This window comes from Chinchilla lanigera, unplaced genomic scaffold, assembly GCF_000276665.1.
Source record: "Chinchilla lanigera isolate Chin_1 unplaced genomic scaffold, ChiLan1.0 scaffold00067, whole genome shotgun sequence".
Classification (NCBI taxonomy): Eukaryota; Metazoa; Chordata; class Mammalia; order Rodentia; family Chinchillidae; genus Chinchilla; species Chinchilla lanigera.
In genome coordinates this window covers 12,076,458-12,099,849 of record NW_004955468.1, presented here as the reverse complement: position 1 = coordinate 12,099,849, position 23,392 = coordinate 12,076,458, and the positions used below count along the sequence as shown (strand labels likewise).

Genomic DNA, 23,392 nt, shown 5'->3' with positions numbered 1-23,392 from the left:
AAGAAAACAAAAAAAAAAAAGAATAATTTGTCCCTCTACTGAACTGGGATCCAGGGAAGTATGCTTTATCAGTGTTAAAAAGTTATTATTAAAACAAGTGGCCTTGCTTATTTTTGAAAATTGTTAACTGATCTACCTTTGCCTATCTTTAAAAGTATAATTGGATAACCAACTATGGAAAGGTGTTTAGCTTAGGATCTATTGACTCTGACTTCTAATTTAGTATTGTCTTTTTTTTTTTCCTTACAGTGTGTTAACGGGGCACAATCATTATGTGATGTGTGCTCAGTTCCACCCCTCCGAAGACCTGGTTGTATCAGCCAGCTTGGACCAGACTGTGCGAGTTTGGGATATTTCTGGTGAGCTGCCCAAGTTCAGGGGACAACCTTGTCACGTCTGACGCAAAACTGCAATTGCTTAAACTTGTCAGGATAGTTGGTTTAGAACAGAAAATGTTAAAACTACTCTGTCCCATGTAATAGCATCTTTGTTTCTGAGGGCATTGAATCTCTTTTTGATGGTACTTCATATCAGAAATATTTTCTGTGAATATTGGTTCCTCTAGAAAAAATTAATTTGATTTGAATAAATTTAATTTTTGTCATAGTTTTAGTTAAAATATCTATATACCCTTAGGGAATTTGATTAAGAATTAAGCTTTAGGGATAGGGAAATAGCTCAACCACACAAGTGCCTGCCTGGCAAGCACAGGGTTCTTAGTTCGATTCCCAGTACCACAAAACTCCACCGAAACAATAAAAAGAATTAAGTTTTCCAAGCTGACCGTGCTGGCATGCTTCTCTGATCCCAGCACTCAGGAGGCTGAGTCAGGAGCACAAATTTGAGGCCAGCCTGAACTGCATAGTGATAACCTGTCTCAGAAAAGAAAAGAAGAAAAAAAAGGAATTAAGATTTGCACTCAAATAAGAAAAATGCACCTTGGATTTAAAAACAAAAGAAATTTTGAAAATAGATTAATGCAGGGAAACAGGACTCTTGATCTTATTGCCTTATTTAGAAATACAAAAGTTCTTCTGCAGTACCAGATTTTTTTAGTGTAGGAACATAGGGTAGAGGTGAATTGGTGACTTATGTGCAGAATACCTTTTAATAGACAGACTTCTAGGACCAGAAATTAAATAATTTATAGTTTTCTGTTTTTGAGGGAGGTTTGGGGGTTTTTTTTGGTTTTGTTTTTTTTTTGAGACGGGGTCTCACTATGTAGTTCAGACTGCCTTGAACTCACTATATAGCCTAGGCTGACCTCGAACTCAGTGATGCTCCTGCCTCAGCCTCCCAAGTGCTGGGATCACAGGCATACGCCACTACACCAGCCCTTAGTTATAGATTTTAGATCATGGAGATAATTCCTCCTTGGATCATTTTCATATTATGATTTTGAGAAAGGATTTAAATAGTCAGTGCTATATAGAGGAGATGTAATAAATTGAGAGCCAGCGAATTTTAATGCTGGGAAAAGACTGTACCTGTGAGGTGAATGGAAGAGCTTTGTGCCAGAATAGGCAAGGGAGACTTAAATGCTGTGTCTCTGCCCAGTGACGCGTTTGCTTATCATGTGCTGTTCTCTATTTGTTGCCTTCGAAATTCTTGGAGATTAAGTTCTCTGAAAAGTCAGTGATGAGATGACAGTACTGTTTTGTCCTATAAAAGGAAGGGTCCTTTCTAGGTCTTTGCCTGGTTCTTTGTGGCAACAAAGGAGTCATCCTTTTGCATTGTAGGGCTCAGGTGATAAGTTATCCAACTCCCTTAGGGCATGGTGGGCTGAGGCAATATGGTATTTGCTACTTTTACAAGCCATTAATGAAAAGCAAGTGGAAAATTTGGATTACAGGATATAATATTTGGAATGTTACAATAGTAGTTATTTAAGATTCACATAGCATAGAAACAAGTCAAAGCGAGGGGGTACAGTTGGAGAACAGAACCTCTAGATCATGCTGTCTTTGCAGTTTTCAGAAGCTCAGAATTAGAAGGGAGTGCTGTAAACAAGATTATACTGGAAATAGGGCAATTGTATTCCTTCCTCTAGGGCTTTGCCATTGCAGTTTTTCGTCAGACTGACTAGGCTTTTTGAAGTACACCCAGATGTGACCAGCCATGCCAACAGGAAGAGCTGGGCACAAGGCACTTTGAGCCTGTGCCCTCTCATCACTGCCAGTATTCTTCCAGGGAGCTTGGCACTCGCTCATCCAGTAACCTAACTATGGCTCTCTGTAGTTTTTGACTGTGCACACATTCAGAGCTCCCTCTCTGTCTCAGGATATAGGAACCTGCTGCTGTTAAATTCTAGTTTATGCTGTTCTAGCCAATGAGGAACAGTCATTTATAATAGTGTCTCCCAACCCAAATTCTGTGAGAAAATAAGTGCTATCAAAAATATTTTCTGTTAACTATTTTCTCAGTGCTTCTGGGACTGGTATGTGGCCAGTACCATCCTAGATCATAAAGAAATGACTTCGTTGTGTACCTCAACTGCTGGCCTTAGGCATTAAGGCTTAATTCTTTCCCAGAACACTGGGTTGATAAGGGCTTATACTGCTCCATTCTAACAATACTGTTTGTGCCACCTGATGCTAGTGCAGTGTGTTGCCTGTGGTCTAGCTAAAGCAATTTGGAGCAGTCAGATGATTGGATTCTCATTGGTGATCCCTAAATGCCCAAGGCAAGAAATACCTCTCTTTACCTTTTGAGGGCAGAAAACATTTTGCATCAAAATGAAGGGCCTAGATCAGAGGAGAGAGGGAGAAAATGTAATCTCAGTAGGGTTTATATGTGCTCTTGAATGTGTGAATTTGCATGGATTACTATATAGTAATACTATAATTGCTATATATGTGATAGAGTTTTTTGCTAATGTGCTATACTAATATTATTGCTTTCTTTATTATTCTAAGTGTTTTTCTCTATCCTCAACTCTCTTGACTTCAAATAATCCCTTAACCAGAGTGGAAAGAGATGCTTTGGTATTTAACCAAGTAGAAGGAGCTTTTGGATTAGAATGTGCCACTTATTCTTTCCTTTTCTAAAAATAGGCATGCTTTTCATCAGAATTCTTTTTGACTTTGGTTCATATAAGTCTGAACATAGGAAGAGAGATTAGCTTTTGGATCATTTAGGGACCAGAGCTGATATTTCCAAGAGAGAGATGTTAGTTCTGAGACTGAACACTTCTAAATATAAAAGGACTGGTGAAAATCCTGATCCTTTTGACTATCTCTTTTAGAAAGGGACACTCTCTGAGCTAGTAGATAAGCACAAAGGGAATGTAGAAATATTTAAGGAAAAACCATCTCTTGATACTTCTCCAACAAGAATTGTGAGTCCTTTGGGGCTCAACATAACCTGAGTCTTTTGCATTAGCTTAGAAAATCTGTTTGTTTTTAAAAAGGAATATATTTACAGCCTAAATGTAAAGATAGGCTACTTTTTTAAGCTTATCTTCCAAGTAAACTGACAAATTCTTTTAACATGCTTCATCTTTGCATGTCAAGCCCATGTAATGTAGGCTCAATCTTTGAAATGACTACTAAAAAGTATTAATATGCTGCCAACTCTTGTCCTCATCCCTCTCTCCTGCTCCCCCTGGTTCCCACTGGGAGGCATGCATAAACTGGTCCATTCTGAGAGTGTTCTCTTCTCCCTCTGGATTTGGGTAGCTGCTGCAGAAATTTTCCATCTGTCGTGCAGTCCAGTGAGTGGCTTGTCGAAGGCTCAAATACTTCTTCTCTAAGTATCTTTTCACTGCCTGTCACTATTCATCTGTCTTTTTCACCCTTCCCCTGTTCGTGGATCATTACACGCAAGTGCAACAAAGGCTTCCATTCTGTCATACAGCTTTCCTTCTAATGTGTTTGTTGAAGCTTATTGGAGGTGAAGTTCCTCACAGCTGTCTGTCTTTGTATCTTTCTTTGAATCCGTTTCATACACCAGGCTCATTAGAAAAAGTTGACAGATCCTATTAAAGGGAAAAGTGAAATAAGTGAAAGGAGGCATCCTTGTAATAATGTATTTATGAAGCCTTGGGAGAGTGCATTTTTTTTTAAAGCATCCACTTTATGTCTTTTTACCTGTTGAGTAAATGCTTTTCTTAAACAGGGGAAAGCATAATTAAAACTGTCATGATCACTTAAGTTCTTGCATCTCTAACGCTGAACAGAGTGTATATGTTGCGATTTTAAAATGAAGAGTGTATATAGCCATTAAACTTAAGTTTTCATAGTTTCCTGCAGATGCCATACTTTAGATTGAAACTACTTAGATTTTATTTTTAATGGTAGGTTTTATTTTTCCTCTATTATAGATTATTCTCTTTTTTTTGCCCCCACCCCCACCCCCGGTACCGGGAATCGAACTCACAACCTCGCGCTTGCCAGGCAGACGCTGTGCTGCTGAGCTAAATCCTCAGCCCCTCTTTTATCTTGTAAATGCTAGGTAATTTCATTTTCCATCCCTTCCTATGCTTTACAAGAGGAAATTTTAGTCCCAACTGTGTTCTTATCTATAGACTTGTGCAGTTGTGTCTGCTTGTGTAAAGGGATTGTTATTGGAATCTGTCATTATTCCATGACAGAATCATGATATGCCATTCATTTTATTCATTCCTTTTTGATTTTTGTAACATATTGTAACAACATGTAACATATTGTTGGAGTGCTTTAAAAATTGCCAAATGCTTCTCAAATGTAGTTGTATTTTTATTATAACTCTGGCTCTGATTGTAGCATAAATAGGCACTCAGCTTTTAAAGATGGGTATAGATGAGCCATAAGTGTGGGTCTTCTACATTTGGCTTTTGTTTTCATATTTTGGGCTACTTTCTTTCAGTGAAGACAGCAAACAGAGGCTTTACTGGTAAAATATGTATATTCAGATCTGTAACCAAACTTTTAAGCAAGAACTTAAAAGGATATGACAGTGGTCATTGTCTCATGCCCTGCTACAGTGTCAAGTAGGTGGTATGATACATTTTTTGTATAGTTATCTCTTTTATAGAATCCTGTATTAATCTCCAGACAAAGAGCTGTTTTGTCCTAAATAGGGCTAACTTGTTTCTGTGATCTGTTTGGAGCTTCCCCATAAGTTGCCTCAGAGCCTCCAGTTTGAGAGACACTGAGGTATGGCCTCCCTACATGGCTTTTCTTTAAAATTTTTTTTTTTTTTTTTTTTTTTTTTGGTTTTTTTCCTCCGGTACCGGGAACCGAACTCATGACCTTGCGCTTGCCAGGCAGGCGCTTTTCTTTAAAATTTTTTGAGCTAGTGGGAAAAAAGTTGTTACAGATTTCATGAAGTTGAAAGTAGAAACTGAATTTTTACCATTTAAGGCCACATTTCAAGAATATTGAAGAATTGAGGGTGAGCAGTCCCTGAAATAGACAGCTCTGAAGGTGAGATTTGTGAGGAAGGTAGCTCTGTCAGAAATGCTGGTTGGCCTCCTCTCGAGAGAAATCCCAGTAGTGGGTATGGTGAGCGTTGAGGGAACAGAAGAGGAGACACTGAATGTACTTTGGAATTTTGAACATTTCTGTAAATAGGTAGAAGCTCTTCAATCTTTTCTTTCTTCAGTCTCTAACTTCCTTTTTCTCTCTGATGTTAGTCTGTCCGTGAACCTGGTACTGTGCTTTTTGATAACGTTTGCATCTTCCATCCCCCTCCTTACTCCTTCTAAGGCCTAAGGAAAAAAAACTTGTCTCCTGGCGCAGTGGAGTCAGATGTGAGAGGAATAACTGGGGTTGATCTGTTCGGAACTACGGATGCGGTGGTGAAGCATGTTCTGGAGGTACTTACTTATCTCTATGCCATTCATTTTATTCATTCCTTTTTGATTTTTGTTTGTTTGTTTGTTGTTTTTTGAGATAGGGTCTCACTATGTAGTTCAGACTGGCCTTGAACTCTCTGTGGAGCCAAGGCTGGCAGAGATTCTCCTGCTTCAGCCTCCTGGGTGCTGGGATTACAGGTGTGCACCACCATGCCTGGCATTTTTTCATTGCTTTAACAACTTGTGTATTAGGTGTTAGGCACGGGGAATTGAATTGCAAGTGAGCCAACAGAGAAATGAAGCTTACTGGTCACCTGGGGGAGAATCATGTCATCTTATGAATCCGTTATGAAGACGGAAGAAAGCTGGGCATAGGCTCCATCACCATCCCAAAGCAGAGCCTTTTCTCAAGCCTCCTGTAAGGAGGCAGCAGAAAGAAAGTTAGTCTAAGTTACCCTAAGCCAACCATGTGTAAGTAACTTGTTCATGGTGGGAAAATAGAAAACGTAAGGGAAAGAAACTAATTTTTTCTAAAAGCAAAGTATCTACTTTAATCCTCACAGCTGTTCACTGAAATATATATTGTTAACTTGATTTTACAGATGAAAAAATTAGAATTAGAGAAAGTAAATAGCAAATTCTACGTATACCTAGTAAATGGAAAAACTAAGATTTTTAACTTGCTCTTGTTGACTCCAGAACCCAGGTGCTCTTAATCACAGCATAATACCTCAAAAATACTTCTAAATCAAAATCTTAGTCATGATTCTATCATACGTTGGAGTACAACTAATATAAATAGGTTTAGGCTATCTTTTTTTTTTATTACATACCTTGCTGCTGATATTTTGGATATATTGGTTTACATAAAATATACAATTTAATCTTTTACTTTTATAATGTGGCTACTAGAGAGTTAAGAATTACCACGTGGTTTGCAGGGTTCTATTGTTTCAGGGTCCTTCCATGGAGTTTACTAAGCACAGACTGGCACCCTTGTGGGGGTGCGAGGCAGTTGTCACACAGCCTGTTTTGGCTGCTTTGGCTTAGCAGGTATGCCTGAGGCAGAAGAAGGTGTTTTCCTCCCTCTCCCTAAAGTAAGGTCTCCGAGGAAGAGTAGCAGTTCTGTGGTCCTGAGGGAATGAAATGCTCTCTGGAGGTCTCCCCTCGCCCGTCAGAGCTGGAGACGTGTTGTGCAGTCTCCAGCCCTCAGCCTGCAGGGCTGTGTGATCACCTCCACTGAGACCTCGGGCTCCTGTCAGAAGTCATGTCCACATCCCTGTTTATCCACCTTGACCAGATGACGGTGAGCCTCAGAGCTTTCATCCCTAACCTGGCAACAGTGGTTGCTCTTTCACAGCATCCTGTGAGGCGGAGGTATCTTAAAATCAGCGCTTGAACTGTGGAGGATCTGTTTATACCCTTATAATTTATTGAGGACCCCAAGGAGGTTTTGTTTATGTGGGTTAATTTTAGTCATATTTGACATTAAAACAGAAACGTATTTATTTATTTATTTATTTATTTATTTGATGCAGACCCTTGGATATGCTAAGCACATGCTGCATCCCTGAACTATACCCCCAGCCTAAAATCTGAACTGTTTTAGCACCCCTTCCATTAGCCATCCGAGCAATGATGTCAGCCTTCCCATAGCGCTGGAAAATTCCACTGTACATTTGACAGATAAGAAGAATGAGAAAGCAAGTAAAATGGGCGTTATTTAGAAAATACTTTTTTTGTGTGTGTGTGTGTGTGGTTTTTTTTTTTTGGTTCTTGGGGTTTTTTTGTCTTTTTGAGACAGGCTGTCCTTAAACTCACTTTGTAGCCCAGGCCGATGAAAATAGTTTTGATCTCACATACTTCCTTAAAGGAGCTCTGTGATCTTCCAAGGGTTTCCAGACCACACTGAGAATTTCTGCATGGTTATAAAATAGATTTTTATTCCTGAGATGTTAATAACTAGCTGGAGAGAGAAGATAAAAGTAGATAAGTCAAAAACTGGGCAGACTATCTTAAGTGCAAGCGAAGGTGAATGGGGAGGTAGAAATACTTGGGAATTCCCATGAGAATTTGAAGGTAATTGGATAGATTGGCATGGCCCTTCTAATGTTTAAAACTTTACAGTGCCATTTTCCCTTGAGTCTTTGTATATAAAGATAAATAGAAGATCTTGTATAACCACCATCATGATTCATTTATTTCCTTTCAGTAATTGTGGGAGTCGGTGGTCTCTCCGTGGTCCCCGGAAGAAAATGGTTAGAGGATATAGAAAATAAAGACAAGAGACCATAGCCAGGGTCAGGTGGAGTTACCTCTTGCCTGATGAGCAAGAGGACTGACTGCAACAGTAGGGGCATTTATTTTATACACTTGCAAAGTAGTATCATGAGAGATAATGTTGCCTAGCGACTAAGACTAAGACTGTAATTGTCCAAGCAGGATACTTTTTTCAGTACTGAGGTAGCTTGACTGCCTGAGGCACTCTGGATCTGTTCCACCCTCAGACACATGACCAACAACCAACTCCAGCGGCTCCCAACAAGTAATGATTATAAAGATGTCTTAGAAGAACCTTTTATTTTATTTTATTTTTAAACAGGGTCATGATCGTGGCGTGAACTGGGCTGCCTTCCACCCTACTATGCCCCTTATTGTATCTGGGGCGGATGACCGTCAAGTGAAGATCTGGCGCATGAATGGTGAGTGAACCAGTGACGATATGACTGTGTTTAAGAAGTTGACAGTTAGCCAGCAAGGGAAAGTAGCCAGATTTGCTGTACTTCACACCTATTTTTCTACTGTCGATGATTATCTTAAGCTACTCTTGGGAGCATAGAAATTGCCTCCCCACCTTTTTTTTGTCTTTTTGAGACAGGGTCATTCCTGGCTTAACCCTTTTCTTTGATGGTTTCCTTATTTTGAGTAGTATATACACAGTTAAGGGTAAGAATTGACCCATTCACTTGACATTCTCTATGTATTGAGCATCTACTTTGTATGACACCGCAGACCCAGTGCTGACCAAAACAGATAAAGTTTCTGTTGTAAGTAGTTTACTTTTCTTCTAAAATGGCCACTAGCAATAGATGCTATTAGATTAAATAAAACAGGGTAAAAGCATAAAAAATGATGGAGTAGAGGATAATAATTGCTATAAGGATCAGAATGAGAGAACAGAGACATATGTAAAGATTAAGAAATTTAGCCAGATGTGGGTGGTACATCCCTGCAGTCCCAGTACTAAAGAGGCTGAGGCAGAGGGATCATAAGTTTGAGTCCAGCCAGGGCTACATAGCAAGTTTAAGGTCAGCCTGGAATATATAGTGAGACCCTGTCTCAAAACAAGAGCAACAACAAAATAAATAAAAATGGCTGAGGATGTAGCTCAATGCAAAGGCTTTGGGTTCAATCCCCAGTACCATATGTGAGGCAAGTGGATTGAGATTGAGAGAGATTTCAATAAATAAAATTGTCTTATTGTGAGGCTGGGTGTATAGTTAGTTCAGTGGTAAAGCGTGTGCCTAGTGTGCATGAGGCCCTAGATTCAATCCCCAGTACCATGAAAGAGAGAGAGACAGAAAGAAGGAAGGAAGAAAAGGAAGGAAGAAAAAAGGAAAAAGAAAAGAAAATTGCCTATTAGACAGAGTTGCTGATTTAGTATATTGTAGTAGTGTCTAACACTTGATTGAGAGAATGTCATACCCAAATCCAAAAGTTACAGTAGGGACTTGCGGTGACTTAATTCTTTTTGTCCTCAGAATCAAAGGCATGGGAGGTTGACACTTGCCGGGGCCATTACAACAATGTGTCTTGTGCTGTCTTCCATCCTCGCCAAGAGTTGATCCTCAGCAATTCTGAAGACAAGAGCATTCGAGTCTGGGATATGTCTAAGCGGTAAGGGAGTTACTGATGTGTGATCAAACCCTGGGGAAAGCCCCTTTCTTTCTTGCTCTTTCTTTTTAGAATATTTCTTTTTATCTCTTATAGTAATCTTCAATGTGTAGATTAATCAGATCATCCAGTATGTATTATCTATCAAATAGAAATCTGTGTGTGTCATAGTTACCGTTTCTCATTGCTGAAACAAAAATACCTGACACCCAAAGTTAGAGGAGCAGAGATTTATTTGACTCATAGTTGGTAGAAGTTTCAGTCCATCATCGGCTGGCTCTAAGGCAAGTGTGGCAGAGGACATCCAATGGAGAAATGGTCCACAGCAAGCAGGCAGGCAGGAGCAGCGAGCCACAAGTCCAAGCAGCTTCTTTCTGCCCCTTCTATATTCAACCTAGGCTACCAGGCTTAGAGCAGGTGCCAAGCCAAACCAATCAGTGGACTGATTTAGTAATCATACACCATTAATCCCAGCCTCACGTACTCCAGATCCAGCCACCTCTGAAAAAGTTTCTATCTATGACCACATGAGGCCTTGAGGGGACAGCTAGGCAAAGCCAAAACACTGTGTGTATTCTTTTTCTTCTCTAAATTTAAATACATTCTTCTCCCTTCCCCCAGTTCTATAGCTATAGAAGAAATAATGAAAGCAGAACAGTATAAAATTATGATGAAAGCCGGGTGTGGTGTTGCATGCCTGTAATCCCAGCACTCGGGAGGCTGAGGCAGGAGGATTGTTGTGAGTTCGAGACCAGCCTGGGCTACAAAGTGAGCTCAAGGCCAGCCTGAACTGCATAGCGAGACCCTGTCTCAAAAAAAGACAAAAAAATAAAATAAAATAAAATAAAATTATGATGAATAGGAAGACATTGAAATATCAAAATAATAGGGTCATTTTAAAGTTTCCTCTCTATTCCTTGGTAGAATTTATATCAGCTGTATATCTTTAATTATGATATGTGGTTTACTCTCCTTGATTTACTTTTTTAAATCAGCTTTCAAGCTTATCATTCAATATTTTTGTTCCTAGATAGAAAATTAATGTTTTTCTTTCCTAGGACTGGTGTTCAGACCTTCCGCAGGGACCATGATCGTTTCTGGGTCCTAGCTGCCCACCCCAACCTTAACCTCTTTGCAGCAGGTAAGAGCTGTTCGTCTTTTTTTTTCTCTTGCTTCAGCTGAAATTTTATAAGTTTTGAAAATGATAATTGCTTTACTTTGTCTACTATAAATGCATAGCAGGGTAACAAAAAAAGGTAGAATTTTTCAGAGCCACTTAGTTTACATTTTTCTGCCCCCCCCCCCACTTTACTTCCTGGGTAGTATCTTTTATTGCTGTTCTGTATCAAGATCCGCATAGTCTGTTCTTAAAATTAGCTCCTAGAAGCGCATAAGAGGCTAATACTGGACACTTAGAGTTCTCTCCCTGAAGAGATGTAAAAAGAATTAAGATGTGTTATGTACATGTATCAACTCTTCATGATGAACGTAATCATTATGTACTGCAAGCATATACTAATAAAAATAAAAATTAAAAAATAAAAGAAGAAAAAAGAGGTCTCATATTGATAAGCTAGAAGTTAAGTTTTATTCATTCTTTGACAAATATTTATTGAGTCCCAGACCCTATTCTGGGTGCCCATATTTAAACAGTGCATTAGACAAAGTCCCTGCCCTAATGAGGCTTTTATTTGCAGTTAAAGGAGATAGACCCGTAAACAGTAAATGTATAAAATGTGTGGTGAAAAGTGCTTTGAAGAAAAATTAAACAAAAATATGGGAGTTAGAGAGGTACAAGTGTGGGGATTGCTACTTTGTATTGAGTGTTCACAAGGGTGAAAAGGAGCTGGGCAGCGTGGTGCATGCCTATAATATCAGCATTCTGGGAAGCTGAGGCAGGAGAATTGCAAGTTTGAGCCCAGCCCAGGCAACTTAGCAAGACTCTGTTTCAAAATAAAGGAAAGGTCTGGGTTTGTAGCCCTTTGTGTGTGTGTGTGTGTGTGTGTGTGTGTGTGTTACTGGGAATTGAACTCAGGGCCTTGTACTTGCCAGGCAGGCACTTATACCACTGAGCTATATCCCTGGTCCTATGCAGCCCTTTTGAAGACCCTAACTTCAATCCCCGGTACCACAAAAAGAAAAAAAAAAAATGTAAAAGGGTATGAGACAATAGGAACAGCAAATATGAAAAGCAGGTAGTTGGACAAGAAGTGCTTAGCATGTTAGACGAACATCAGAGTCCAGGGGAAGGGGAGCACAGTGAGGAAGTGCAGCCGTGCAAGATAGTGAGTGCACTGTCATGTAGACCATGGGTAGAACTTACGATTTTATTCTGAATGAATGGAAAGCCATTGGACGATTCTGTGAGGGAAGTGACACTAGTTTCTGAGTGAGGAATAGGCAGTAGAAGAACAAGAACAGGATTTTCTTTTTTTGTTTGTTTGTTTTTTTTGTTTTTTTCCAGTACTGGGAATCGAACTCACAACCTTGCACTTGCCAGGCAGGCGCTGTGCCACTGAGCTAAACCCCCAGCCCCCAAGAACAGGATTTTCTAAGGGATAGGCGATACCATAGGAAGAAAGCAAAACATTTTTTTAAAAAATATAACCAGAGAGGCCTTTAAAACTAGCATTCTTTTTTTTTTTTTTTTTTTTTAGCAAATACTCTTTATATTCTTATTTGCAAGGAACATGGAACTTATTATACTGCTTCTAGGGAACTCCTGGTATAGTGGAGGTGACGAACCTAAATGATTACAGTGCAGGGTGATAAGTATTGTAATGGAGGTTCCCACAAAGCACTGAGGAATAGAGAAGGGCACGCCTAAATGTGGCAGTGTGATATGGTATTAAAGGGTATACAGAATTACTGGAATAAGATTCTGAAAACTAGGGAATACATTTTAGTGTTGTATTAGTCTCTTGCTAAAACAAAATACTCGACACAATAGCTGGGTGTGGTGGTGCACACCTGTAATCCTGTAAGGCTGAGCCAGTGGGGTGGTCATGAGTTCAAGGCCAGTCTGGGCAACATAAGCGAGTTTGAGAGATCCTGTTTCAAAAAAAAAAAAAGAAAGGAAAGGAAAAATACCTGACATTGAGAACTTTATAAAGGAAACAGATTTATTTAGCTCACCATTTTGGAGGCTGCAAGTCCAAGATTTGGTGGCCCCAACTGTTTGTGCCCTGGCGAGGACCTGTTGGCTGTGTCCTGATAGCATCAGGGCAGGAGTGCACACAAGAGGAAGATCACCTGGCCTGACAGGAAGCCAGGGAGGACTCTGCAGACGAGCACCCTTACGGCCTCGTCACGTCCCTCTAGCCCTCCCTACCCCTCTTAGAAACTCTACCACCTCAGCACTGCACACTGAAGACCAAGCTTCCAACTCACAAACTCTTGAGGGACAGACTATACCCAGACATAACAGGTGTCCTGTCTTTGATTTTAGCATACCTGTATAATCCTCATCCTGTATGTTCTGGGTTCTGGTTTTCTTTTTTGCCTATAGCTAATTCTTTGCTTTCATCTCTTATCTTCCAGGCCACGATGGTGGCATGATTGTATTTAAACTGGAACGAGAACGGCCAGCCTATGCTGTTCATGGCAATATGCTGCATTATGTCAAGGACCGATTCTTGCGTCAGCTGGATTTCAATAGCTCCAAAGATGTAGCCGTAATGCAGTTGCGGAGGTAAGTTGGAATTGTTTTTTCTTTTTAAAACCTTTTAGCTGTCACCATGATATACCACCTACAGATAGGATTCTTTTTTTCTTAAACAGCCTTTTGCATCTCATTCTTAGTCATAGGTGGCCTCCCCATTGGGTAATCTGCTCAGTTTAAACCCTAGCATGGTAAATAAGGAGGTGGCCCTGAGTAGGCTGGGAGTTCCCCTGATGACCCTGGGGTTGGAGGAGGTTACACTGCTACAGTTTTCCAGGTCTTTTGCAAAGCAGAGAAAGTTCCTTGGTAGAGAGTAGCCTAACATGGTGATAGGCCTTTTTGCTTTCTTTTTTTTGACATTTCTGCCTTGAGGGAAGAACTCATGGTATAATGGATGATAAATTTAAATGATTATAGTACAGGGTGATAAGTACTATGGCAGAGATTTGTACAAGAGTTAGTTTTTTGTAATTTTTCCTTTGCTTTCCAGTAAAATGCATACAACCCTAAACTAGAATATATGTCTCTGGAAACTCTTAATTCTGAAGAGAGGATAACCTCTGGGATGCCTGGCAAAAAGAACTGTCCTTTTGGAAAGCCAGCTGCATCAGTATGCTGAAACATTCATGGGGCAAACACTGGCAAGCGGGTTGATAACCACCCTCTAGCATCACTAAAGTAAAATGCTGGGTTTGTACAAACAATCCAAGGGACAAGAGAAGCTAGCCAGAGACAGATCACATGTTACTCTGTGATGTCCACTGCAATTATGTGTAGGAATTCATACACTAGCAAAATCAAACTTGCTACAGTGAATGCTAATCCTAGCCTCTGGTGACTAAAAGGACTCCGCTAGTGTTTGCTTTTTTTGAACTGTAAGTTAAAAGCCTTAATGTAGTGATGGCGAACCTTTTAGAGACCAAGTGCCACTTATTTATCACAAAATGCCAACACTGCCCTCCCTTTGTGCACTATTGTCCGATGCTCAGATGCTGGGGTAACTAGGTTCCTGTGCCAACAAAGAGGGCTCTGTGTGCCCGCTGTTGCACACATGTCATAGGTTTAATACCACTGCCTTAAAGGAAGGAGGAAGAAAAAATGCAGTATTTATCTATTTTTATTCCTGATTATAAACGCAATGGGTATATGTGTAAAGATTGGGGTGGCACATGTCTGTAATCCAAGCACTTGGGAGGCTGAGGCAAGAGGATCACCACAAGTTCAAGCCTAGCCTGGGCTATGTGGTGAGACCCTGTGTCCAGAAAAAAGAAAAAAAGATTTGGTAAGTAGAAAATGAAGGGGTAATTCTGTTCTTCTGTTCTTATACCTATTTCTTGTTTTCTCCTTTTTCTTGATCCTATCCCCAGTGGTTCCAAATTTCCAGTGTTCAATATGTCATACAATCCAGCAGAAAATGCAGTCCTACTCTGTACAGTAAGTAACCTATGAATACCTTCTAGGTTCTTCTCATTTTCCATAGATACCTTTCTTACACCCTTAAGAGCAGTGCTATTGGCTTCTCCAAAGATTTTAGTGGTGAACTCCTAAGAGCTACTACAGTGAACACTCAGAGGTTCACACTAGGTGGGCTTCAGTTGTGAGTATGTTCAAAGTTTGTGGACTTAGATTTTTCATAATGCTAACAGCATCTGAACTTAATGAAGCATCAAGGTAAATGATCTATGAAGACACTGGTGTAAGCAAAGACTTTATGAATAAAACCCCAAAAGCACAGGAACTGTCACAAAGAATCAACACCTGCAATCTCATCCTATTAAAGAGCTTTTGCACAGCAAGAGAAACCACCAGCAGAGTGAAGAGACAACCCACAGTATGGGAAAAAATATTTGCCAGATGTTCCTCAGACAAAGGTTTACTATAAAGAACTCATGCTGGGTGTGGTGGCACACTCAGGAGGCTGAGGCAGGAAGATCATTGCAAGTTCAAGACCAGTCTGGGGCTACAAAGTGAGCTCAAGGCCAGCCTGAACTGCATATCGAGACCCTGTCTCAAAAAGATAAAAAAAAAAAAAAAAAAGCTCAAAAAATCAGACCTCCCAAATTTAAAGACCCCTTTCAAAAATGTGCATGAGAAATGTATACATACTTTTCAAATGAAGAAATACAAATAGCAAATAAATATATGAAAAAATGTTCAACATCACTGTTCATTCAAGAGATGCAAAGTAAAACAGCACCGAGATACCATCTCACCCCAGAAAGAATGGCTATCATCAAGAAATGAACCAATAAGCCGGGCATGGTGGCCCACGCCTGTAATCCCAGCACTTGGGAGGCTGAGGCAGGAGGATCATGGTGAGTTCGAGATCAGCATGGGCTACAAAGTGAGCTCAAGACCAGCCTGAACTGCATAGGGAGACCCTGTCTTAAAAAGACCAAAAAAAAAAAGAAATCAACCAGTAACAAATGTTGGAGGGGCTGTGGGGAAAAATGAACTCTTCTCCACTATTGGTGGGAGTGCAGGCCAATGCAACCACTGTGGAAATTAGTGTGGAGATTCTTAAAAACTAGGATTGGAGGTCCCATATGTCATAGCTATTCCTCTTCTAGGTATCTTCTCAGAAAAATTAAAAATATAGTACCACAGATATATGTGCACCTATGTTAATAGCAACACAATTTGTAATAGCTAGTTCTTGGAAACAGCCCAAATGCCCATCAACTGAGGAATGGATAAAAAAAGATATGATCTTTTCATATGATGGAGTATTACTTAGCCTTAAAGAAGGATAAACTGGAGACTTTTATAGGTAAATGGATGTAGCTGGAGATGATACTCATAAGTGAAATAAACCAAACGTAAATGTGTAAACATCGTATTGTCTCCCTAGTGTAAGAAGCTGAAAGAATAAATATGATCCGAAATGTATAATAGATATTATAAAATGGGAAGAAACTTTAAAATGAAAGAGAAACTGGCATAAGGGAAGGAGAAAAAGGAAGGGAAAAGCAAAAGGAATAATTACATATAATTTTATGTATATATTTACATATACACATACATACATACAAAAGATAGTTGTGCTGCTGATTTCTCTCAGTTCATTGAAGGGATAGCTTTGTGCTAATGTTGTTTGGACAACTAAATGCTGCTGTAAGTAACTGATTTGAAGATAACGATAACAGTGTGTTGACCATTGTTACCCTCCTATCATACTGTTTTGGAATTTTGTTTTTTTGTTGTGTTTTTTTTTGAGACAGGGTCTCTGCTATGCAGTTCAGGCTGGCCTTGAGCTGACTTTGTAGCCCAGGCTGGCCTCGAACTCCAGAGTGCTGGGATTACAGGTGTGTGCCACCACACCTGGCTTTTTGTCCTTGCTCCTCCGTGTTTTGTTTTGTTTTGTTTTGTTTTGTTTTTTCCTTCCTCGGTACAGGGAATCGAACTCACGACCTTGCGCTTGCCAGGCAGGTGCTGTGCCGCTGAGCTAAATCCCCAGCCCCTTGGCTTGTTTTTATGTTTGTTTATTTTTCTTTAAAATAAAAAAAAGATAAATGATCTGGAGCATTAAAAGTGATAGAGAGTACTTACAACTCTGTGCTTATGCAAAGGAGGTGCTTATCTTGGTCCCTCCCTTTGTGTGAAAGTAGAAGGGTGATGGAAAGCCAGCTCCTCCCAGAGGATTTGCCTTCAGGGCCAAAGCCTTTTCTGTTTCTTTCCACAAAATTTGCAGAAAAAAATTCTAATTTTAGTGCCTTGGTGATCAAATGTAAATGAATGAAAACCATATAACTTTTAATATCTATTCTTGGTCCCTCTTTAACATATAGTTCTGTATAATATACAGTTGTTCTCATAATTATCTTCAATGTCTTTTCCCTTTTAAGCAGACTTTTAAGTTGACAAATATTCTTAGGTGGGACATCAGAACGTTAGGGTCTTAGTCTTTTAATTTATGGAGCAGAGAGCAATCCTTGCCTTCATTTATATGATATCTGTGACTTTAGAGGATAAAGGAAATAAAATGGCATCAGTGCTAAGTGGTTTAGCCGAAAGCCGTATAATTCTTAATGTGGAAATATTCAAATACCCTCTGGGTGAAGGGTGACAAAAGTATAGTTTCCGATGGTTGTATGTATAATGGAACTGTTTTCTCTGTCAAATAAACTGGTGTCTTGGGTACCTCTCAGTAACATTTTAATTTCCTTTTTTCCTCTTCAGAGAGCCAGCAATTTGGAGAATAGTACCTATGATCTGTACACCATCCCCAAAGATGCCGACTCCCAGAATCCTGATGGTAGGCCGTCTCTTTGTCTACCCCTCCCGCTTCCAGCTCTCCTCACCCCCTCACCACCCCTCTTCAAGTTTTCACATTCCATCCCCAGGCCATGGCCACATCACTCATGTCTTTTGGCAGGTGCTGCTGATAGTTGCATCAGAGGCGACCGTGGTGTGAAATATTCATGTTCCTCCTCCATTTTATTACCCCAGCTAGATATATATATTTTATAATTTGGTTATTAGAAACTCTCCATTTTCTCTTTCAGCACAGCATGTTATCTTAGTTTATTGTCAGATGATACGACTTTCACCCTGGTAGTTTCATTTATTTAAAAATGTGGTTCCAATCTTGCAATGTCTCATCCTGGGACTAGGGATTTATACTCTTCCATCCATTTCCAGATCGGATTTGCTTCCTCTTGCATGTCAGAAAGATGAGGCTGCTAACAGCCCCACACCCCACCTGGGATCCCAGGATCCAGCTGAGACCACTGCCTACCTCTTTCATCAGCACCATTCCTTGTTGATGTCCTTACTGTCAGAACTTGCTGACAAAACACTCTAGAATGGGTTTGACTCCAACTATGCCCCCTTCAGTGTACTTTGTCCAATGGGTTTATAGATATTACCAGGTCAGAGGCTTATGCTGCAGTTTCCCATTACACCAGCATACTTTGATGCTACATTAGACCCTACCACGTATTCCTGAGAAATACTTTGCCGGCTCTGTCCCTTTTGTGAATGCCACTAGGTCATTATTGTAAATATGATTCACTTTCTTCCTTTTTTTCTCATCCCTCCCATCTTTTACAACAATTACTACATCATACACCAAAGGACCAATTACTGACTGCCTGGTTAGTAGGATATCATCATTCAGTGACTTTTAAATGCGACCATACTGAGAGAGAAACCTATACATATTTGGTATCTATAAATCAAAGTCTTTCCTATAAATTAGCCCGTGAAGCTATTCCTGTCCCTCCCAACTCACACCTTTGCTTTTTTTCTCCAGATCTGTTTATAATCATTATAGTTTAAAATATCTTTGCTTTGTCGCCACTTTTTTATTCTCTGTTCTTTTGAGGGGATTGTAATTAGTAAAGTGATGAACCTCGAGGAGGAGGAAGAGAAAGCAAAAGCTGGAGTACAGTGGTTCCCTGGCCCCAAAATGGAAGCATTGGTTGTGATAATAATTAGTTTTATAAATTGGCTGCCTCTCTGGGTGCCAGAACAAAACAGGGCAAGGCTGGCAAGCAGGTTCTGTCCAGTTTTCTGCTGGTATAATAAAGACTACCTCAGTGCATCCTTTACAAGTTTCTCAGAGAGTAGAGTGCCCATCTCAAAATTCCAATCAGCCACAAAACTGCAGAACATTTTATAATTCTCTTCAGAGCAGTAAGGACAGTCAGTTGATATTTACGGAGCAACAGCTTGGTGCTAAATACTGTCCAATACGGAGCGTGCCTGTCAAGATTTGTTGGGAGGGCTCTGCCTCACCCTGCCCTACTAGGAGGCCTGCATTTGCATGTTAAAAGCAGCAGAGCAGCTGCGTCCTGGGGAGGGGACTGTGTCTCTACTCCAGCTTGTTCAGATAGGAGGTCCTAGAGTTTGACAGGCTGCTTGCTGTGCCGCAGCTTGGCCAGGGAGGCCCTGCTCGTTAGCTTGATGGAGTGTGCTGTCTCCCAAGATGGGCAGCCGTCTGCCAGTAGATGGTATTGGCTGAAATGCAGCCACTTGGCCTACAGAAAAGAGGCTTGGCAGAGGTGGGGGCTGGAGTTTGGAGGGAACTGATGGGGAAAAGTCACTCAACAATAGCCTCAGGTTATGGCTGAATTAGTTAGGAAGCAGCTGAACTGGCACAGCCAAGATGGCAGACAGTAAGACTGGCAGTTCCATGGCACCTGATTCTGTCACCTGCCAGTGGCTCACCACACGCTTCCGCCCTTTGGTTTTGTTCTCCTCAGCTCCTGAAGGGAAACGGTCCTCAGGCCTGACAGCCGTTTGGGTTGCTCGAAATAGGTTTGCTGTTCTAGATCGGATGCATTCGGTGAGTTAAGACTAAAAGTGGAAAACAGTTTGAGGACGCTGGTAGTGGCCTATGTGTTGTAAAATAAAGAGCACTGTTTTCCCTTATTCTTCCCTTGGCAGCTGTGAGCGTCTTGTGTTGGCTTTACTGCTACCCCTAGCTCTTCTCTAATCCCCCTGGAGGAAAAGGTTTTAAAGTTGATTTGATTGAGTTGATATTACAACTCAATTCTGGGTTTAAGGACCAAGCTAAATTCACTCTTGATTACAGGAGCCAAAAACAGCATCAAAAGAAAGTGGGTAGGCTAGATGAAGAGTGGATGTCCCTCCTTGTCCTACTACCTCCATTGGTACTTGAAATGTAACAGGTTCAGCACAAGATAAGCAAAGCTCTTTCATGAAAACATTTAACAAAAATTTAAGCCCTAGCACTACTGTTTCAAAGGACATGGGAAGACACACATGGCATCCTAGCTGTTTGGAAGACTAAGACAGGAGGATTGCAAGTTTAGCAACTTGCCAACTTAGTGAGACCCTGTGAAAATGAAAAATAAGCCAGGGATGATGGCACACACCTGCAGTACCAGCACTTGGGAGGCTGAGGCAAGAGGATCACTGCAAATTCAAGGCTAGCCTGGTCTACATAGTGAGTTCAAGGTCAACTTAGTACAGTGGGTGGAGGAGTTCTTGGAATGATCTACTTAGTGTGGTGACTGAATTAGGCAGGGAAAAAAATACTTAGTTTATCACTGAGGTACAATTGCTGAGGAATATCACTGGTTTTCATCATCTTACACATTTCTTCTAACCCCACCTATAATATCATTTCAGCTTCTGATCAAGAATCTAAAGAATGAGATCACCAAAAAGGTCCAGGTGCCCAACTGTGATGAGATCTTCTATGCAGGCACAGGCAACCTCCTGCTTCGGGATGCAGATTCCATCACACTCTTTGATGTGCAGCAGAAACGGTAACGTGACAAGTTCCCCTAAGCTGATAGGCATGTGATGGGGGAAGTAAACTAAAGTAGGAGCTCCTCCTGCCCGGCAAGTAAGTTTGCCATGTGGCTTGACCATTTCTTCTACTGTAATTTGAAAAGATTCTTCCCATCCACTTTTCCCTTCCGTCTTGCCATTATAGCAAAGGGCTTTTTTATAGTATTTGTCTCTTTTAGAGTACTTATCTGCACAAAGAATGCTCTTGGGCCTTACCGTGAAAGGACACAGAGATGAACAGCACAGTGCATGTACTCAAAGGAGCTTTCAGTCCAGTGGTGACTGTCAATATATGCAAATCCCTAAAAATACAAGGGGACGAAGGGCAAGGGTTGAAGAAGAGGGAAGTGCACAGTGTAAGCCAAAATGTTTTAAGTAACTGAGACACTTGGCAGGGTATGTTTGTTTGGTGTTACTTTTGACAGGATTTATGTTCATTTGAGGATGAAAAAACATAGGTCATGGTTGTAGAAAAGGAAATCAAGGGGCTGGGGATTTAGTTCAGCGGCAGAGCGCCTGCCTGGCAAGCACGAGGTCGTGAGTTTGATTCCCAGTACTGAGGGAAAAAAAAAAAAGAAAAGGAAATCAGGTCCATTCATGTTCGCCTCTCTCTTATCTCAGGACGCTGGCATCTGTGAAGATTTCCAAGGTGAAATACGTTATCTGGTCAGCAGACATGTCTCATGTGGCACTACTGGCCAAACATGGTAGGTCTTCATTATATCCGCCCTGTTTTATACCCCTTTTCTCCCTCCCCCACCCCACCAGTCTACTGCACTCCCCCTGTCCAACAGAGCACTCATGCCCTATGCCTCTTACAGCCATTGTGATCTGTAACCGCAAACTGGATGCTCTGTGTAACATTCACGAGAACATTCGTGTCAAGAGTGGGGCCTGGGATGAGAGTGGGGTATTTATCTATACCACAAGCAACCACATCAAATATGCTGTCACCACTGGGTAAGTAAATCATTTGGGGTACAAGGAGGAGAAGGTGGCTTCTTGTCCTATCTCGCTTTCTTCATGGAGAAGCCTTGTCTGGCACATGTGCTAAGGATATCAGAGCATGGGCTGGGGATATAGCTCAGCAGCTCAAGTGGCTGACTAGCAAGTGCAAGGTCATGAGTTTGATGCCCAGCACCAAAAAAAAGATACCAAAGCATTGCTTTTTTTAAAAAAATTTCTTAAAATTATAAAATAGAACCCAAATACAGAAAATTGGGCTGGGGATATAGCTCAGCGGCATAAGCACCTTCCTGGCAAGCTTGAGGTCATAAGTTCAATTCCTGGTACCAAAAAAAAAAAAAAAAAAAAAAAGCCAGGTGTAGTGGCTCATGCCTGTAATCCCAGCACTTCCCTGTAATCCCAGTACTCGGGAGGCTGAGGCAGGAGGATCATTGAGAGTTTAAGACCCACCTGAGCTACAAAGTGAGCTCAAGACCAGCCTGAACTGCATAGCGAGACCCTGTTTCAAAAAAAAAAAGAACAGAAAATTGCATAAAGTATAAATACAGACAATAGTGAATACGTTATATAGTGAATATCTGTGTAACTGTCACCGAAGTCAAGAAATAGAACAGTTCTAGCACCCCAGAAGCCCTATATCATGTGGCCCTTATTAATCACAGACACGTGTGTTTCAACCAAAACTAATGTTATTCTGGTTTCAATGGTAATTTCTTCTGTGCACCTCTTTGTCATTTTACCACCCAGTATGTGTCTTAGTATTTGGTTTTGCCTCATTGTGAACTGCATATAAGTAAAATCATATTAGCAATATTGTTTTGTATCTTGCTCTGTGCTTTGTCTATAAGATTCATCTTTGCGGTTCTAATATATGTATTGTATTTTATTTTATAATATCCCATTATATGATTATGCCATTGTCAGTTTTAATTGAGGAATAGTTGAGTGAGTTCTAGTTATTGGCTATCAGAAGCAGTGTTCTTTTAAACATTCTTGTACATGCTTGCTGGTACACACATACATATATTTCTCTAAAGTGTATACTCTGAGTAGAATTGCTAGACCATAGAGTATGCATAGCTTCCCATTTACTAGGTAATATAAAACTACTTTCCAAAGTAGTTGTACCAATTTTCATTTCTACAAGCATTATGAAGTTTCTTTGTCATCTTGACCAATAACTGGCTCCAGGATGCTTTTATATTTGCCCATCTGGTGGATATGTAAGGGTATCTCATTGTAGTTTTTTGTTATTGTCTTTTCCTGATGAGATTGAGTACCTTTTCTCTGGCCACCCAGAGCAGTACTGAGGATTGAGCCCATGGAACACTGAGCTGCATCTCAAGCCTCTTTTTCTTTTCTTTTCTTAAAATTTTATTCTGATGCAGTCTTGCTAAATTGCCCAGGCTGGCCTTGAACATGTGATCCTGCTGCCTCACCTGCTCTGTAGCTGACATTATAATTGTGTACTACCACGTCCAGGCTTGCTAATAGTCTTTATTTTGAATGAATTTTGAATATTAGATACTTTTTCTGCATGGATTAATAGAATCATTTAATTTTTCTCCTTTCACTGACTAATGTGAATTCAACTGATTTTTTTTCTAATGTTCACTCAGTATTATATTCCTGATACAAACTCAACTTGGTCATATTTTACCCTTTACAAATATTCCTAATTTTAGGTTGCTCATATTTGGCTTGAGATTTTCTCATTTGTGTTTATAAGTGAGATTGACTTGGGATTTCCCTTTAATTTTTTTTTTTTTTTTTTACTCCCTTAATGAGTTTGTATAAAAAGAAAAGGAAATCAGGTCCATTCATGTTCGCCT

The 23,392-nt window shown here is 40.4% G+C and overlaps 1 protein-coding gene across 2 annotated transcripts in view; it reads left to right on the top strand.

Annotated features, from left to right (window-relative positions):
* Copa (coatomer protein complex, subunit alpha) overlaps positions 1-23,392 on the top strand; it is a 48,107-nt gene that overhangs the window by 11,199 nt on the left and 13,516 nt on the right. The window contains exons 6-17 of one of the 2 annotated variants that reach the window (XM_005400207.2): positions 250-359; positions 5,688-5,797; positions 8,379-8,478; positions 9,538-9,673; positions 10,729-10,811; positions 13,211-13,361; positions 14,699-14,765; positions 17,511-17,586; positions 19,538-19,620; positions 20,430-20,569; positions 21,216-21,301; positions 21,416-21,554. In XM_005400207.2, the coding sequence (XP_005400264.1) occupies positions 250-359; positions 5,688-5,797; positions 8,379-8,478; positions 9,538-9,673; positions 10,729-10,811; positions 13,211-13,361; positions 14,699-14,765; positions 17,511-17,586; positions 19,538-19,620; positions 20,430-20,569; positions 21,216-21,301; positions 21,416-21,554 (1,281 nt within the window). Of the gene's footprint in view, positions 1-249; positions 360-5,687; positions 5,798-8,378; positions 8,479-9,537; positions 9,674-10,728; positions 10,812-13,210; positions 13,362-14,698; positions 14,766-17,510; positions 17,587-19,537; positions 19,621-20,429; positions 20,570-21,215; positions 21,302-21,388; positions 21,555-23,392 lie in introns of both variants that reach the window. The other variant, XM_005400206.2, reaches the window with a different exon arrangement.